The sequence below is a fragment of the Chlamydotis macqueenii genome, chromosome 2 (genome assembly GCF_036417535.1).
Source record: "Chlamydotis macqueenii isolate bChlMac1 chromosome 2, bChlMac1.mat, whole genome shotgun sequence".
In the NCBI taxonomy this organism is placed as follows: Eukaryota; Metazoa; Chordata; class Aves; order Otidiformes; family Otididae; genus Chlamydotis; species Chlamydotis macqueenii.
In genome coordinates this window covers 2,085,650-2,100,412 of record NC_141557.1, presented here as the reverse complement: position 1 = coordinate 2,100,412, position 14,763 = coordinate 2,085,650, and the positions used below count along the sequence as shown (strand labels likewise).

At 42.8% G+C, this 14,763-nt stretch overlaps 1 protein-coding gene across 1 annotated transcript in view; it reads left to right on the top strand.

Annotated features, from left to right (window-relative positions):
* Positions 1–10,099, top strand: part of WNT9A (Wnt family member 9A) — a 52,049-nt gene extending 41,950 nt beyond the window's left edge. Inside the window, exon 4 of the mRNA XM_086741911.1 lies at positions 9,626–10,099. Coding sequence (XP_086598037.1) covers positions 9,626–10,099 — 474 coding nt within the window. The remainder of the gene's footprint in view (positions 1–9,625) is intronic.
* Positions 10,100–14,763: the final 4,664 nt, after the last annotated feature.

Here is a 14,763-nt window from a genome sequence, read left to right as displayed (position 1 = left end):
AAGGAGACTTTATTTACGAGGACTTTGCTACGGGAGTGCCAGCCAATGTTGGGGTACTTACAGTGTGTGTGTGTGGATGCTGTAGGGGTGGCAGAATATCTATCAAAGATATTGCCCCCAACATCAGAAGGACGTGGACCAATTGGAGAGGGTCCAGAGGAGGGCCACAAAGATGATTAAAGGGCTGGAGCACCTCTCCTGTGAGGACAGGCTGAGAGAGTTGGGGCTGTTCAGCCTGGAGAAGAGGAGGCTCCGGGGAGACCTGATAGTGGTCTTCCAGTACCTAAAGGGGGCCTACAAGAAAGATGGGGAGAGGCTGTTCAGCGGGGCCTGTTGTGACAGGATTAGGGGTAATGGTTTTAAAATAGAGGGAGGTAGATTTATATTGGATATTAGGAAAAAAAATTTTACAATGAGAGTTGTAGAACACTGTCCCAGGTTGCCCAGAGAGGTGGTGGATGCCCCATCCCTGGAAAAGTTCAAGGCCAGGTTGGACGGGGCTCTGAGCAACCTGATCTGGTTGGAGATGTCCCTGCTCCTTGCAGAGGGGTTGGACTAGGTGATCTTTGAAGGTCCCTTCCAACCCTAACCATTGTATGATTCTATGATATAGCACAAGCTTGGTGGTCTCTCACTGATTCTTAACAACATGTAATCCTTCCCATCTAATTACTCCCAACCGTGGCAAAATGTATAAAAAGTCCCTTGAGACTCAGCAAAAAAGGACCTGTGCTCAATTAACTGATTTGGCAACCAACACTATGCCCTTCTAGTCAACATGGCTGTTTCTCCATGGTGTCACACTAGCAAACAATCTGTACATTTCTGTGAGGGTGACATTATCCTATCCCGCCTAGTTTTAGTGTCTCTTGGTAGACGTTTTCATTAATTATTATTTTACTTCTGTGTTTTACAACCTTGATGGACCGACTGTAATTTTGCTGCCACCAATGAAATAATCACTGAACATGTTGTGCCCATGATGGCTCACAAAGTTATATGATATGACCTCAGTCGCTAATGAAAGGGCGAGCTTGTCTAGCGTGAGGATGAGGTAATTAGACCACGACTTCTCCAGCCTTCTCTTTATTGAAAAGTAGGCGCTCTGAATAGACCACTTATTAAAAAAGCAATTTCCCTTCCTTTGCCAAATCTACTCTCGCCCATTCAGCTATTCTTTCAGAAGGGTCTTGGGTGGAGAGGGTGTGTGTTGGGAGGTGTCGTGTGTGTGTGTCAAGGGGATGGGGGGCGGTGGTGGTGAGAGAAGTCAACTGTATTAAAGCTCCGTTGCCAGCAATGAAGTTTCTTTGTTATATTAAATGAAGCACAGGCAGTCTTGCTAAATCTCTCTTCTTCTCTATATCCTCCCCCTTTTTTTCCCCCCTTGTACACACAAGTGCAGCTCTCTTTTGTAACCCATTAATGAAAAGTCGGAATATTAGAGCGCTCAATTAGTTCCACTGGGCTTGAGTAAGTGATGTTTTAATTAAATTTGCCCAGTTTCTCAGCAAAGTATCATTAAACATGACTTTCCAACTCCCTCTCTGGAGCGTTGCTAAGTTTCTTAATCCCAGGAGTGCTGACCTCTTCCAGAGGTATGTCTGGTCAAGCATGTCTTACAGATCCAAGGGGCACTATTAAAGGGGGCTGCTGTTACCCAAGGAGAAAAAAAAAAGTTGTCATATTCTCATTCCTTTTTCCCTTTATCCTTCCAGAAGGAGGGACACAAGCGAGCCTTTGCATTCAGGACCCTGAAGTCAGGGGTATAACCACAGTCTCCTTGAGAGCCAAGAGCGTTTAGTGCAAAACTACGGGAGGCCAGAAATGGAGAACAAGAAAGTTCCTCCCCTTGAAAGTCTCTCTTTGGGCAACATCCCCCTCTGAAACTGGTTTCTTTCATGAGGCTTTCTTAATTGTTTTCACACAATATCAACTCATATGTTTTGGTCTGTGCAGGCTATATGCACATTTCTGAAGGATCCTTGTCACCCTTGTTGCTGTAGGGTTCAAGTCCAGACCCATCCTGAGACACGTTTAAGCTTGTATCTCTGAAACCCTGTGGGATGCTCTGGAGAGGATGGTGGGAGGTACATGGACTTTTCCTTGCTGTTGACTTGCTTGTTTTGGAAGTCCATGCAAGGAATGGCTTTTCCCCTTAGGCGGTGCTGGCAGGGATCTATCTCAAGGGCTGAGCGTGCCTCCTGCGCTGGAGACGGACTCTCCGTATCAGGTAGACATTTGCCCAGCTATCATCTGTCTGAGGAACTTCACGAGCTATCACATAACATGTTATCAGAGCATACCACCCTCTTAATTTCTGTACCTGCGTTTTTACAGAGGGGAAATTGAGACCCAGAAAGATTAATTGACTTACTAAAGGTCACACACAGGCGTAGTGAAGCGGAGACTTGCACCCTGGTCTCCTGTTGCAGGGACAGTGTTTACAAGCACTGCCCATACTGTCTCATACGGTTCCTACTGGAAAATTTGATTCTACTTAAACTCCAGAGTCTGTTGAACAGTCAAGATTAAATGCTACTCCCTCTGTTTTTTTTCTGCACCCTCAAAAAGTGTAATAATTGCTCTTTTTTGATGAGACAAGTCCATATAAGCTTACTAATACAATTTGTGCATGGAAGAAAAAAAAAAGGAGAAATAAAGCATCCTTTAGGTAGTTTCTTTAGGGAGTGCGCTTGCAGCGAGAAATCTAGCATCAGTCTTTTACCGAGGTACGAACCAAACCTAGCAAATAGCAGCCTCTCTGAGACTAACGCTTGACTTGGTGCAGATCAGTTTGCAGGGCCACCACTAGTATTAATTGCTCCAGGTTATGACAGGTAGGAATGCAGAAGCATGCTCTCTGGATTTTCCCCTCCTTCTTTCAGGCTGAGATTGGCTAAGCTAAAGTTTTTCTAAGGCCTGGAAATCAACACTCTGGAAAAAATTGCTTGCTATGTCCCATAAGTAATTGCAGTTAGTTGTTTATGTGGAGCTTTCTTAGCTTATGAAGCACGCTAGGAATACTAACAGGGGAAAAATACTTTTAAAATTCTCAATTTAAATTATGTTATTCTATGTGTAAATGTTTGTATTTTAATGCACATTTCACCAAAATGTGAGTGTTCATATTTTTAGAGAAGGAATGGTAGTGAAGAGGGAAAACTTCTGGAAAAAAGTTTGAGAATAGGCTCAAAGGAAGAAGGGCTCTTTTTTTAAAAAAAGATAGAAGAAAAAGGGAAGGAAAAAGAAAACTTCTAACAGTCTGTGAAAGTTTTATCATCCAATCGATGGCGATGGCTGGTGCTAAGGGACGTCTGGTCTTCTAGTCGCTTGGGCACTGTGAAGAAATGGAGACCGTGACTGCTGTCCAAACAAACATTAATACTTGAGCTGAGTGAATAACTAAGCCTGCTTAAATTGAAGGAGGATATAGGGTATGGAAGAGATCCGACTTGTAAAGAAGCATCCCAAAGCCCTTTCTGAAGTAAGACAAGGCAAGAGCAGGCTTTTTCCTGGATGGGCTGACTCTAGGAAGGTTTGTCTGCTCCCTCCTCTTCCCCCCAAACCATAGCGAATGGTTTGAAGCCTTGGAGCCGCAGACCAGCCATGACGACAGCGGAGCTATAACCAAGGAATTCCCACGGCTGCGCGTCCGCTTCGGACTGCTGCTGCCCAGACAAGAGTTGTCTGAAAACCACCGCCAGAGCCCCGTGACCCAGCTGGGAATGAATAGGAATCTGTCCTCAGCGTTTCAGCTAAAACACTGAGAAATTGTGTGTTGCAGCATGTCTGAGACTGATCATTACGGGGGCACTTAGTCTGAGCTTCGTAGCAAACCATTGTTGTGAGGAAGGATTACATGTTGCATAGCAATGCTCTGCTGTGATCCCTTTTCCCTGTGGCTCTTGTAAAGCCATTTGGGCAGGCGGTCCTGTAGCACTATCTAATTTCCTCTTAGCAGCAAGCACCAATAAAGGCAGTTCAGCCTTGCTTTGTCATAATTGGTTTCCTCATTGTGCCTTTGTCGCTATTTGGTATTCTCACGATCAGATCAATGGGAGTTTGTGTTCCTAAGTCAAACAAACTAATTAGCTCAAAGAGCTTTATTTTTGTCCTAAACTGCTCTCCTATTTATGAGACAACAGGCCCAGAAGAGAGTGGGAGGACGTAATTTCAATGTGTGATGCTATCCCTGATCTACTGTCTTTGTTCAATTCATGGTAGAAGCTTTCTACAGCATATAACATAATAAGGATTCAAATGCACACTTGTGGTGTTATTCCTGAGATGCTACGGCTCTGATGTGCGGTAGCTATGGTGTTTATCCCATGGGGAGCATGAAACGTTTTGTGCTTTGGATTTAAGCTATTAAGTTTTGTTTAACATCTGTGACAACATACAAGCAAGCACGTGGTGACTTACCACGGTGTAGATGAAATATGATTATTAAATAATGGGTGATGTCATGTCTGTTCAAGAGAGGATGAAGTCTGTGTAGGATGGAGGCAGATCAGGCTCTGCACTGTGTGATGTGCCTTGAAAAGAAAACAGGAGCTACCTGTGGCTCTTGAAATTACAAGCTTGTGTTAAAGTCTTATTCTGCATAGACTTTTTTTTTAGAATAAAACCTAAGTTATTCTTGTCTGGAAGTCTCTCCAGGTTTGAAAGCATGATCTAGACATTTACTCATTTGTCTCAGGGCCCAGCCAGGAAAGGTTTCTCCAACACTGCTCCAAGCAACCTGCTGACTTGGATAAGTCTTGCTCTGCTTCCTGGAGGAATGAGGTGGATTTAAGTGTCCCTGACAGGAGCCTGCAATAAGAGGAGGAAGGTCTTCGTGGAAGCTGAGCAACGAGACGAGAAACACAAGAGCTTTGCCAAGATTCATTTTTGCTCGTGGGTGGTTAGGGGCCCATAGGCAGCAGTTCTCCATCACGCATCGCCTTGAGTAGCTGCATCGTGACTGACAGCAGCAGGGGAGGCTGGCTGGGCAAGAAATTTTTCTAGGATTTTCACTATAGCTGCCTCGTAACATTCTTGAGCCCTTCCCAGTCCTTCAAGGAGAAGGTTTATGGGGCAGTTGGGATGCACTGCACTTGCACAGTGGCCATATGAAAATCCACATACTGGATTTCATGAACTGGTGCATTCATGAGAACAGGGACAATGGAAACCTTTTATACTTTGGTCTTCCAGTGCGTGACATCTAAGCTGTCCTAGCCATTGCTAAGCAAGGAGCTAGAAGGGGATCAGGAAAATAAACCAGACTGGAATTCACTAAGGGCTTTGTTCATCACCACTTAAGCCTAGACAAGGAGAGTAGGATTCATCTACCTAAATATATGCATTAGTACCATTTGAGAGACCTTTATGCTCTTGCAGGGGCAGCTGGTGGTGAAAAGGAATGTTTTACAGCACCTCAAATAATGCTAGATGCTGGTATTTAGACACTCGAATTCATCCCAGAGGGTGGGATTCTGCTCACAGGTTAAGACATCTAAACTGAGGTCCCATCATGTGAGCTTGGTCCCTAGGGTCCTGTTAGTGGGTGGAGATGTGGTCAGCATGGTTGGTGGAGTCTAGAGAGCTGTTCAGCTGAGCATGTCCAGGTGTCTGTTTCACTGCAGGATCCCCTGCCTTCTTTGGCTTCACTGAGTCAGAGGGGAATTTAGAAGTGTTTCTCAAGTGCAAGCATTTAAACTCAAAAGTCTGCCTCACTGAGGTCAACCCTGGCTGGTTGGTGTGGTTCAGGTGCCTCAACCTACAGGCCTCTTCCTGACTGGAGGTCTGCTGCCATCTGCTAGCTACCAATCCATCAAGATCTGGATTTCCAACACGTTGTGCCGTGTCTACCAGCCCCACGTGGATGCCTTGGATGTATTGCACCTGCAATGTCAGCTCTCCCACTCAGCTCTGGAGAGGTGGTTCCTGATGAGAACAGCTTCATGTCCAGGTTCCCTTCCTGCATTTCATGAGCATGCCTTGTTCAACCAGCTCTAAATCCAGCCAAGCCTGTGCATGGGAGCATGTCTACCAGCCAAGCCAATTCCTGTTGGTTTTTTGCTTTCCCATCTCCTGTACAATGGTGGTCGTCTCCTTTTCCAGGTGGAGCAGATGTGAATGAGTTGGGGGAGTTGGAAGGGTTGAGAAAAACTTGAACTGATGAATGACTGCAGTGTGCAGCCCTTCTACAAGTATCTCAGCAATTTTGCCCAGTTTGCTGATGGTCTGGGCGTGAAATCAGGTACAGGAGCTTTGTTTCACATGAACTCAGCTCTCACTTCTGGACAACCAGTGAAATGTGACTTTACATGAGGGAGTATGGGTGAGGGTACTTTTTTTTTTTTTCTCGGTGTTGAAATGTGTTCTGTACGCTCTTGTCTAACATTGTGGGATTTCTTGCAGAGTTGGCTAGACACTTTGGCATGCAAAGCGTGACAGCCCCTAACCAAGCCCGCCCAGCTGAGTACTATAAGCAGCAACACATCTTTCTCTGTAACCCGTCACTTGTTTGAATGCTACTGTGTATTATTGGATTGCATTTGAAAAGGTCTTGGCTGTCACAGGAATGAAGTGTGACCATTGGCCAGGCTTTGCTGAAGGACGTATTATGCATAGTGTCTTTCTAAAAATGTCTCTGTAATATCGGGATTGGGCCAGACCCCAATTCTGAGTCCATGACCTATTGCACATTTGCACATGGTGCTCAGCAGGACTCATGCAGCCAAATAATTAAGAACCGGATGGTCAGGAAATGGACTGGAGCCAGTCCTCTGCTGTCATGAGGCCATAATGTTGGCATATGCCATAAGGGGCATAGAGGGGAGATTTTTTTTTTTTTTTTTCTTTTTCAGATACTGTAGATGCCCAAAGGAGAAGGGCACTTTCAGTAATACCTTGACAGGAGGCAGCTCCATAAAACAGACTCTGTTCTAAGTTGTTATTTTAAGGGGTGGTTATACCTTACCCATTTAAAGTCAAAATGTAACCTATTTTTTGGGGAAGTGAGAACTAGAACTATAAATACCTGTTTATAACCTGTGGACAAAATGCAGGTTATCTGTGATTGCCCAAATAACACGTCTGCTCTTGTGTTGCCGGTGGAGGAGTCCCTGGTGTAAACCTGTCTATGAAGAAGATGAGGGAGAACATTCAGGTGCCATTTAGAAGGAGATGGATATGCTTTTGTGCCATGAAACATCTTTATTGCAACGTGATTTTAAAAGGGGATCTTTTGTTTTGCGTCAGTCAATTAATGGGTATGAGGTCCTTTACAGCACCTGGGGGGCTGTTACCACCTTTATCTTTCTCCAAGATGAATAACCATTGGCTTTCTCTTTGCTTTCTTCTCTTCCCTCCTTGGTACTGTGTGTCCTTCCCATGCTGTTTTTTTTCTGTTGAAAATTACCTGTTCTTTCCATTCCCTCCGTCTCATATATGGTTCCAATGGTTCTGCTCTTCCTTCTGTATTTACACTTTGTGGTGGTCTGAAGAGAGCTATTCCCATGCAAGCTATCCCTAAGCAAGATCTAGATGTCTTTCTATGTATAGAGTGACTTTCTTTTGCTTTAGGAATAAATGAAACATACACATTTACTTTCTGTTAATTTGAACAAGTTATTTCCCTCCTTTAGGGATCTGTGAGATGAATCTTATTTGCCATTACAACAACCACTGCAAGTGTTTGAATTTTAAAATTAAAAAAAAAAAAAGAAATTAAGAAAGCACTTGAAACAAAACCTTGCCCTTGATAGTTGTAGTCTAGAGGCATAAATAGACACAAAGCTCAACATGTCCTGGTGTGGAGGGGACAGAATCAACTTCAGTTTCTAAGGGTTTAAACGCCTTCCCTTTCTTTTCCACCTTGAGTTGGAAGACCTTGGTCATAAGTGCACAGCTTTTTTTTTTTTTTTTTTTTCTGGGAAGAATAAAATATACATTTCCACCCTAGCTGAAAACAGCTTATAGAAGGTTCTACCAGTACATTATAGAAGTTATGCTAGCCTGGGACCTGAACCTTGTAGCCTGTTCCTCCATGGATGGTGGCTTGTGTAGATGATGTTTGGGTGCAGCAGCCCCTGAATGCCTAGATGATGCCATTTCCCTTTATCCCCTTACCAGAACCCCTACACAGCATTTAGATAAGTGGCTTTTCCACCCTCGGATCAGGCTCTTTGTAAACACTTGTGGCTTTGCTCACTGTCTTGCCTGGTCAAATCTCAAGACCCGCTCACCCTGAGGTACTGCTGAAGCGTCAAGGCAGCAGTTGATGGTCCTCATTGTGACATGAGGCAGCTCCTGCTTGCTCATGATGGGGCAGATGATGCAGCCTTTAGCGCGAGGAGTCTGTTCCCGTGGCCAGAACTGAAAATGTAAAGTTCCTTTATCTCCCTGCAGAGTGACTGCCCCACATTATCGCTCTGGTTGAAAATTGACGACGGCTCCCCTAGTCCTCTCTGCAGCCACTAGTGCTGTCGTAGTCCCCAGGGGCTGCTGCCTGGTGGGTTGAGGAATGAACCTGCCGGGATGGAATCTTCTGTGCCAGAAGCTGGTGCCACAGGCAGAGTAAATCCTGGGGGCTGCATTAAAGCCCCTGGAATTACTGAACTTTTCATGCAGGGGTCTGTTTTCCATTTATTCACATCTTAATTTTTCAGAAAAAGGGCACAGAGGAGACTGTGGCAGCCTTGAGTTTTACCCTACATGAAAGCATGCATCATTAAACACTTTTCTGGCCAGCTTGCAATGGCATTCTTTGTTTCTGAGAGCACATGCAGGCTTCTTCATTGCTAGCAGAAAAAAATTGGCACGTCCTTTTGAACATGCGACCATGCTCCAGAATAGGATCCTGAACATAAGATGGAGAGGTGGAGGCTACTTAGATGTTTTTGGAGTTGCTGGTTTTGGCGACGGTGATTCGGGCTATTGTTCTCAAAGGCTTTTATGTATATATATTTCAGCTACACAAAGGTTTTTCTTCAGTCGCAAAGTGAACTGGGTGGGATGCTATGCCTAGTCTCTATTGGTGGAAACAGCACAGCTTAACCGTGATTCCACTGAGCCTGTGCTGCCAATTGAGAGCTGCGTGAGCTTAAGGTGGTATCTTGTGTGTTGTGGTATGGAGAAGGTTCCTACTGTCCACACTCGTGTTCTGGAGTGTGTGCCACCCCACGTGTGTTTGTGTGTCTTACAGCAGCGCTCTCCCTCTTCTCTCCACTAAACCAGCTCCTTCCACTTTTGTTAGATCTTATCTCCTTCCTTTTACTGGAATATATAAGTAGGCATTAAAATATTTATTAATCTCTTAGCTATATAACAGCTTCAGACTTCTGCCTACATAAATGAGTTCCAGCACCGGACAGCCTTTGTACACTTTACTGGTAGCATTAACTAGTCAGTAAAGCAATATTCTGGTCAGTAAATATCACATTTATGGAAACTAATTGCCTTTTAAAACCAGTATTTTCTGTACGATGTGTTTTCTGTCCTCTTCCAATGGGTAGTTTTTGTGCTGCCATCAACTTTGTGTTCCAGGAATGTCTTCTAGCAAATGTTTTTTCTTTTCTCTGTGCTTTAATTTCTTATCCCATAACTGATTTTCTTTTGGGGCCGTGTGTGTTTGCAGGTCATCAAAGCCGGAGTGGAGACAACCTGTAAATGCCATGGTGTATCTGGGTCCTGTACTGTCCGAACGTGCTGGAGGCAGCTCTCTCCATTCCATGAAATAGGGAAGCAGCTGAAGCAGAAGTATGAGACATCGCTCAAAGTGGGCAGCACTACCAACGAGGCCACGGGGGAAGGAGACATCTCCCCACCCAAGAAGTCCATCCCTGGTCACAGTGATCAAATCCCAAGGACTACGGATCTTGTCTACATTGACGATTCCCCAAGCTTCTGTATGATGAGTAGATACTCGCCTGGGACTTCGGGAAGGAAATGTTACAAAGACAAGAACTGTGACAGCATCTGCTGCGGGCGAGGGCACAACACGCAGAGCCGGGTGGTCACCCGTCCGTGCCAGTGCCAGGTCCGTTGGTGCTGCTATGTGGAATGCAAGCAGTGCACCCAGAGAGAAGAGGTTTACACCTGCAAAGACTGACACATCTCCTGCTTGATGTCAACCCTTGGTGACGGGCGATGGCGATCTATGAGAACTACATATGGAGACAAACAGGGTTTGATTGACCTTCTGGGATCTGAAAGCTATGTTGAGACATAAGCACTTTGTAGGGTACAGGTGACCCAGCTGTGTTGCTGTTTTGTTTTTGTTTTGTTTTGTTTTCCTGTAGACTGAATTTTAATGAGGTCCAACCATGTGGAAATAAGTGCCTGTCACACTGGGGTTAGACACCAGTTGACCTTCACCTTAGTCATCCACACAGTCTGATGGATCATTCGTCCTTGGAACATCTTCATCATTTCACCAATTCTCCATGAACTCCTGGGCTAATGTACTCTCTTTGTCCTAAATAACCTATACCACTTTATTTCTGAAGCTTACCCAGCTGCTTAGAGAGCTAAGCAGATACGAAAGAAAGATCTTTCTGCTTTGAATGCGATGGTACGGGAAGTGGTCAATTTTTTTTTTCCCCCTTCTAAAACTGATGAGAAGTGCATAGGGTAAGCAGGAACGACCCTGATGGTTCCTCTCGTGGAGTTTCTGCACATAGAGCAAACAAGGCTCTGACAAAGAGACCCACTGGGAGGGTAAGCTTTTTAATAACAGCTCCATATTTGCATGCTTTGATCACCAAATACAGCTCAAAAAATGTTTGGTCCACCATGTTACAGACAGGAAATATGTCCAAGAAAGAGGTTGGGAAGACAATAGAAAACCAGATGTGCCTGTCCCCTTCAGTCCAATCATGTGTTCTTTTTTAAAAACAATTTTTTTTCAAATGCAATTTCTTTAGCACTATCGCTGTCTTAATTTTTATTTAAAAAGCCCAAACCACTAGATACTCTTGTTTTATTTTCACTTTGTGCATGATTTATTTTTCTCTCCTCTTCCCAACTCTTGTTGATCAAATTCACCCTGTGGTAACTGCTTCAGAAATCCGAACTGGAACTTTTTCGTCTTACGCCAGCTGAATCTGGATGTGTTTTTCTGAGTAGGACAAGAGAAATTCAAGTGCATATTGGAATGCAGTGCTGTCTTGCATTGTACAGCAGCCCTTTTGGACTGGATCAGACCTCTGGAGGAGCTGACTTTTCTTTTACTAGGTCATCATTCCATATACTCTAAACCATGGCAGTGGTACATGACACAAGCTGTATCTAAACCCTATGACCTTAAGATTATTATTTTTTTTTAACCACTAGATTGAGAACTGTATTTTAAAAATGCGACAGCTAAATAGTAACCAACTATTGGATCTGGAACAACTAATCGATGCAAAGACAAACTGTCAAGTGGCCAGAGAAGCCAGAAATTGACTGCAGTGCTAGATCTGTGAAATAGATGACAACCTTCAGCATTTCTTTTTTTTCTTTGAAGAGGATACTTACAATCCAGTACTTGATGTGGCAATATCCTTCAGTCACGAAAGTGGATTGGAAGCAGCCAGTGAATGCCTCAACGAAGCTTTCTAAGGAAACACTGGAGAGCAGACAGCGTTTTATTTTATTTTTGGTAGCAATTTTTTGCTTGTCCAGTAGTAGCAATTTCCACCAGTTTTATGTAAGCCATTGATCTGATTCTCAAAAGAGGAAAGCTGTCTGGAGTTTTTCAAGTAGTAGTAGAAGTTAGCCAAGCAAAAAGAGAGCAGTTTTCCAAGATGGACCATTGTTTTTCAAGGTGTTTTTTATTTTATTTTATCTTTTACTTTTTTCCCCCAAGATAGTAGCCACTAATATTTAAGCTCGTCATGTGCATCTACTGGTAGAAGAAAAGATATATATTTTTTTCCTTGGTAAAAAATACCTGCAGTCCAGCCTGGCTCATTGACATCAAGTCTTGAGGTGTGGGCACGGGGAGGGACAGGATGTTACTGTTAATAGCGCTATGGTCCTGCAAAGTGAAGCATGCTGTCTCTTTTTTGATGTTGGTTTCTTTGCTGTACAATTCTGGAGGCTGGAGTAGTGCTGGAAAAGGGGGAATCTGTACACGGTGTTTGTCCCTTCCACCATGGCAAATATGCGGCGGTGCGTTCGATGCAGAAAGTTTGCAGGACGGTCTCGTGGCTTCTGGGAGATGTATCGCTTTGAAAGTCACCCACGAGCAGTTTATCTAATGGTTTAAAAAATAAACTTACTAGAAACCTATTATTCAGCGTGTGCGTGTGTGTATATATATATATATACACACATGCTGACACATAAATATATATATATAAATATTGAACGAACATTTATTTATTGTAAAGCCCTTCAGAAGGACCTTCTTATGGTTTCAATGTGGTATTATGTTAAATTCTCTTTCTCCCTCTGTCTCTCTCTCTCTCACATATATGTGCAAACTCACTGTTACATTTTTGTGCGTGTCCTAGAATAGCTCTTCCCTTCCAAAGTAAGGCTGGATCCAAACCTCCTCAAAACATGAGGATTTTTGGATCTGAATTACTATTTCTGGCCGCATTCTTATTAAAAATATTTGTTCTTATTTAAAGAATGGGCCACAATTTATGTGCATTATTATTATTATTAATTATTATTATTATTGTTATATTTAAACTGTGGGCCTCATTTTCCTTCTTTTCACTGGTGTCTCTGTCTCCATTGACCTCGCTGGAGTAACTCCACATTGCACTGGTGTGAGAGGAGAATGAGTCCCTAGATGCAGAAGAGAGGGCAGCGTTGACATCGTATCATTGCAGAGAAAATGCCTGGGTGGGATGCGATAAGGTAGTGTGTTTGACAGTGGGAGGAGAGAGAGAGATAGGTGGGCAATAAGGCAGACTGTCAAAGCTTGACTAGAAGAAAGAGGCAAAGAGTGAATGAACTACTGAGTGAAAGAGCTCTTCTGTGTATTATAACTCACGCACTGAAGCCTGGATGCTTTCTGTAAGTATTTAAAAAAAAAAAAAACAACACAAAAAACAAATTGTATTTATGTTAATGTGGATATATTACTTGCCTGTTATATATTGTAAATAGCAAGGTTTATTCTCCTGTGGTTAAAAAAATAATTATAAATAACTAAATAGTAGTGAGGCACATGTGTTCAATGTATAGGCAGTGTATAAAATATACTAACACTCTGAAATCAGGAGAACTTGTCTTCTTGGCCTTTGGACCTAGGGTGGTAAAACATATGTGGGTTATTTTTCTTCTTCCCGCCACTGCCTTGTGTGTGTTTTGGGTAAGAGGGTGTTTATTTCCAGCGTTTTCCAATGTTTGCCTTATCTTTGAAGAAAGAATGGGGGGAAAAGCCTCATACTGGAAAAATCCAGTGACGCTTGAGTAGGATGAAACAAGTAGCAGGTGGCAGAAAAGGCGACAAACCCTCTCAAAACTCCCTCAAGTGCTTGATCTGGGTTTTCTGCTGGTGATAGGTATGTGTTGGAATTTAATTAACCCATGGAGCTGGAGCTTTTGCTTGTGCTACTCCATAAATCAGTTCAGAAAACCCTAGATAAGAAACCTTGAAGTCCTCTATAAAACTTTGGGTATTGTTCTGTGAAACATTTTTGGTTCCAGCTGCATGAAACTGGATTTTTCCAGAGAGGCTGATTCTACCACCACACCATTGGATCTCCAGTGCAATTCAATGAAATTGCTTGTTTTTGTAAAACTACTACGAGAGTGGATTTGGGGCCCTGAATCTTTCATAGTGTAATTTCATTTTAAAAAGTGCAAAGCAACTTTTTCCCTTTTTCTTACCCCCCAGAGAAACAGGTTTTTGCAGCAGTTGTAACTGGAGAAGGATGGATGGGTGTAGGGGAGGTCTGTAGTTTCTGATCCCCTTTACCTCCTGTCTCCCCCAAAAGTGTCAAACTGTTGGTTCTCCTAAGCTGATCTAGCAAGACTTGCAAGATCAGTTTTGGGGTGGGGGGGGTGCAACCATTATTTATATAACTTTTTTTATTAATTTTTTTAAAAGAGAAGTTAGCTGATGGAAGAATATTTTTATTGAATAGTGCATTTAGTTATGTCAGAAATATAAAAAAATATATATAATATTTTTGTAAACAAGGCAAACTGAAAATGTTTGCTGTTTTATATTAGAATTTTCTATTAAAAGAAATAAAAACCCACACAAATAATTGTTGCACCCGTCATCTGTTTTTTAACAAGCTTCTATTCTGTGTGACTGACTCATATATGCCGGATTTTAAGACTTGCAAAACAAACCCTAAACATTACATTTTCATTGTCTTCCAGCTCCCAAAAGAGTCCAATTGGTGAAACAAGCAGTGCTTGATAAAAGGGGCTTTTTTTTCTTTTTTTTTTTTTTTAGTTCTGTACACTAAAAATGACTTATGAAGAATCAATAGGTTGTAATTAAAATACAAAAAAAACCTACCCTAAAACCTCAAGCTTCCTGGTCTTGAGAGGGCTTTGGGTGGAGGAAAGCCAAAACCTATTTATAATAACTAGATATTTGCCGTTGATCTCAGTTGGCCTGGGAAGAATGACTCTTAGAAAGGTTGTTGGGTTATAAAAAAAAAAAAAGTCTGATTGAGTATATGGGAAGGTTAAATGAAGAGAACCAAATTCCAGGGTTGATCTAACACAATAAATTTTTATCTATTTGAATGGGGCAGCATAAAACTGTGGAGCTGGCAACTTGGTCTGCTGTGTTTCAGGAAGCCTGTCATTCAC